This window comes from Vigna unguiculata, chromosome 3, assembly GCF_004118075.2.
Source record: "Vigna unguiculata cultivar IT97K-499-35 chromosome 3, ASM411807v1, whole genome shotgun sequence".
Classification (NCBI taxonomy): Eukaryota; Viridiplantae; Streptophyta; class Magnoliopsida; order Fabales; family Fabaceae; genus Vigna; species Vigna unguiculata.
The window spans coordinates 37,740,832-37,744,437 of record NC_040281.1 but is presented as its reverse complement, the minus strand read 5'-3'; the positions used below and the strand labels follow the sequence as shown (position 1 = coordinate 37,744,437).

At 28.6% G+C, this 3,606-nt stretch overlaps 1 protein-coding gene across 1 annotated transcript; it reads right to left on the bottom strand.

The window, feature by feature from the left end:
* Positions 1–2,077: 2,077 nt before the first annotated feature.
* LOC114177001 (pathogenesis-related protein 2) lies at positions 2,078–2,897 on the bottom strand. The gene is made up of 2 exons (XM_028062216.1): positions 2,606–2,897; positions 2,078–2,511 (listed from the first exon to the last, which is right to left on the bottom strand). Exons 1-2 carry the CDS (start codon positions 2,784–2,786, stop codon positions 2,225–2,227), a joined length of 468 nt encoding a protein of 155 aa, XP_027918017.1. The 5' UTR covers positions 2,787–2,897; the 3' UTR covers positions 2,078–2,224.
* Positions 2,898–3,606: the final 709 nt, after the last annotated feature.

Genomic DNA, 3,606 nt, shown 5'->3' with positions numbered 1-3,606 from the left:
GCTAAATATCATATTAAATATATTTAATAAAAAAATATAATTTTGGTCGCTAAATCGGTGGCTAAAACATTACATATTAAATAATGTTTAGTGACCAAAATTATTCGGTGGCTAAATATCATATTAAATATATTTTATAAAATAAAATTTATTTCGGTCACTAAATCGGTGGCTAAAACATTACATATCAAATAATAATTAGCGACCAAAAATATTTGGTGGCTAATTACCATATTAAATATAGTTTACAGAATAAGATTTATTTTGATCGCTAAATCGATGGCTAAAACATAATATTTAGAGACTAAAAATAGTCGGTCGCTATATAAATAAAAGTTATTGTACATTTTTTCAGTCGCTAAATCAGTGGCTATTTGCGACTACTATAAATCGGTGGCTATTTCAGTCACAATTTGTGACTAAATTATTTCGGTGACTAATATCAGTGACTAAATTACATTTTTCTAGTAGTGCATACTAGCCTTATTTATTTTTATAGTTAGTATTTGCTAAGTGATGTTAACTTAAATAAATAAAATATCAAAAATAAATAAGTTGACCTTATTTATTTTAATTTTTTTTTATATGTAGCATCTATTTAGCCAACACTAATTTAAATAAATTAAATATGGTTAGCATCTACTAAGTTGAAACTAACGTCATTTTTTTTTTATAAATAGCACCCATTTAACTAATCAATGAGAATTTATGCAATCCTAATTCAAAATGCACATATCACATGCTCGAGAGCGAATGTCGAAGCACTGCAAAGAGATTTTTTATGGAGAAAGGGATTTATGTCATCTTTTGATAGTTGATAATCTACTATAGATTAAAAGATTTAAATTATAAGTTACTATTTTCAAACTCTATTGGAAGAAGAATATTGAGGTGATTGGAGCTCTATAAAAGCTAAACTATTGGATTTATTTGAAAAAGAAAAAAAAAATATTTAATCAGCATGAACTTGAAATGTATTCTTATTGAATTTAAGATGTTAAGATATTCAACCTTTTCATTATTAGAAATTTCATTGTAATTTTCTTTGTATACTATGACCTCTATATATGAGAAGAATGTTAAGAATGGATGTAAAATGTTAAGATTTTTTTTTTTGTATTTATAAAGAAAAAGAAAATGAAAGGTAAAATAGTGAATGTAAAATGGATAAAAATTTATTTGGTACGACATAAATGTTAAGAATTGCACTTTAAATACAACTCAATTTTATAAAATTGATTTGTAAAATGAGATTTGTATTCATTTATATACTCTCATATCATATTAAGAAGTGATCTTTTAAATTTAACTTAATTTTACAAAATCAAGTTGTAAAGTAAAATGTACATCTACTTATATATTATAATTAATCTTATCTCTAATCGACACGAGATATTTTTGACATGTTTATCTCTTTGTATATATTCTTGTCTATCTAGCACAAAACAAAAGAATTCCACACATTTGTTTACGATAGACTCACCATCTACTTGTTTATTTTTCGTATTTTAGTCGAACTGCTTCCATCTGCTGCATAATATATTATGTCCAACCGTCCAAAGAATTTTATATTTCACTGTTGTTGATTTATTACCCCATGAGATAGGCTTTCCCACTAATGACTATATAAGTATCGCTAAATTTTATGTTGTTTTTGTCTAGATTTATATAAATTTTAAAAGATAAAAAAGTCATATTGGTTAAAATTAAAGTTTGAAGATATAAGTTTGCTAATATCATCAAAAGAATGTCTTGTCAAGATCAATTAAACATGTCTTATTGAAGATTATTCCAAAAAATATTTGATTTAAAGTCAAATTAAAGATGTTGAAGTTAAAGTCAAACCAAATAAAAAACGAGATAGAGTTGTTTATAATAGTTTTTTAAAACTCCATCAACTTCTCCTTGCCACTCCTAGACAAATCTTATAAAATGATACAAATAAATAAAATCTTACCTAAAATCTAATCATGAACTTTTAGCACACAGTGATGAAACACATTTTTCTCTTATTTGCACCATCTTACTTTAAGGTACTAAACAATATTGAATTAAACTGGCAGTAAAAAAAACAAAGTTTAAAATTTGGTCTGATTTATTATAATTTATTGATGAACTGAGATACAAAACCCAATAGGAAAAAACAAAAATAAGAAAGGAAACACTGTTACGTTGGAAGGCAGGTTTTAAGATAAACACAGAAAGAAAGTCTGCTGGTAATAATTCAAGCATTGGCCAAAAGGTAAGCCTCGATGACCTTGAAAAGAGCATCACTCTTGGCCTTGCCAGCTTTAAGCTCATCTTCATTGGGTGGAGCATCTCCTTTGCTGTGGTATTTTATACTCAGCTTTACCACTGAACCTCCGTTAGGAGCATCGCTGAGTTTGGAGTCAATCGTGATCTTCTCTGCAGTGTCTGGCAAAGCAACACCTCCAACAATGCTGTAGCTGTATCCCAAGTTGGCCTCATCTATTCCTTCTATTTTGTGCAACACAAACTTTGTCTCCCCATCTGTTCATTCGTTCGTTCATTCACAATCACTGTCAGATAATGTTATGATGCAAATACAGAAAATTTGTAGAAAAAGAGTGAAGATGTTACGTACCCTCAAGGAAAGAGATCTTCTTGATGGTTCCGGGGCCACCGTTGCCCTCAACGATTTCAACACTCTTGAAGGAATCAACGGCTTTTGGGACGATGTTGTCGGCATCTTTCACAAGAGCTTTGTAAAGGGTGGCTGGAGCCACGGGAGAAGTGGTTTGGTCCTCGAATGTGAAAACAGCCATAGATGAATTCTTAATGTATAATATGAGAATAGAAGGAGATGAAGATGATTGGTGTGTGAGTATTTAGGAGAGGAGTGGTCTCTATTTATAAGCACAATGCATAGCTCATACTATTTGGTATCATAACGCGTCAAAGTGTGAAGCTGATATCAGGTTGTTGGGCTATTCATTGGCGGTTCTTTGTTAGCAGTTCTTAATAAACAATTTTCTTCAGAGATAGCATGTCATGGTGTATTGTTCTTTCTTATTTTTCTATTACCGCTTTCATCTTTTTTTGTGTTTGTCAAATATTGTGTCTGGAAAACTTTCTAAATCAAAAGAAGTCAAATTGCATACACGTCAGTTTCAACGATCAACCATGGCGACTGTTTGCTTGCGAGAATGGATAATTTGGGACAGAATTATCTTAAGACTCTCTCGTGTTTTCTTAAATTCTAGACATTTCCTTGATTTTTTATATATATTTACACCTCCTCAAATTCTAAAAATATTATATTTATACTTTTAATGGAAAAAACAGAGGTATGTATAAGTAATTTAAAAAAAGAAAAATAGGGTATGGTATTCTATATCTCACTCTTAATTTTGTATTATATAATAATAATAATAATAATAATAATTTTAGTTTATGGCTTACATCACATAAGGTTTCCTTGTTTATAAAAAAAATAATAAATAAATATTTTAACATACATCGTATATGAAATTTTATTAATTTTTTTTCTAAAAATAATATTTCATTCTTTACAATTGGAATAATAGATTTCAGTCTTTACTATCATAAGTTAATATATGATAAATTGACACGGTTTATGTAATT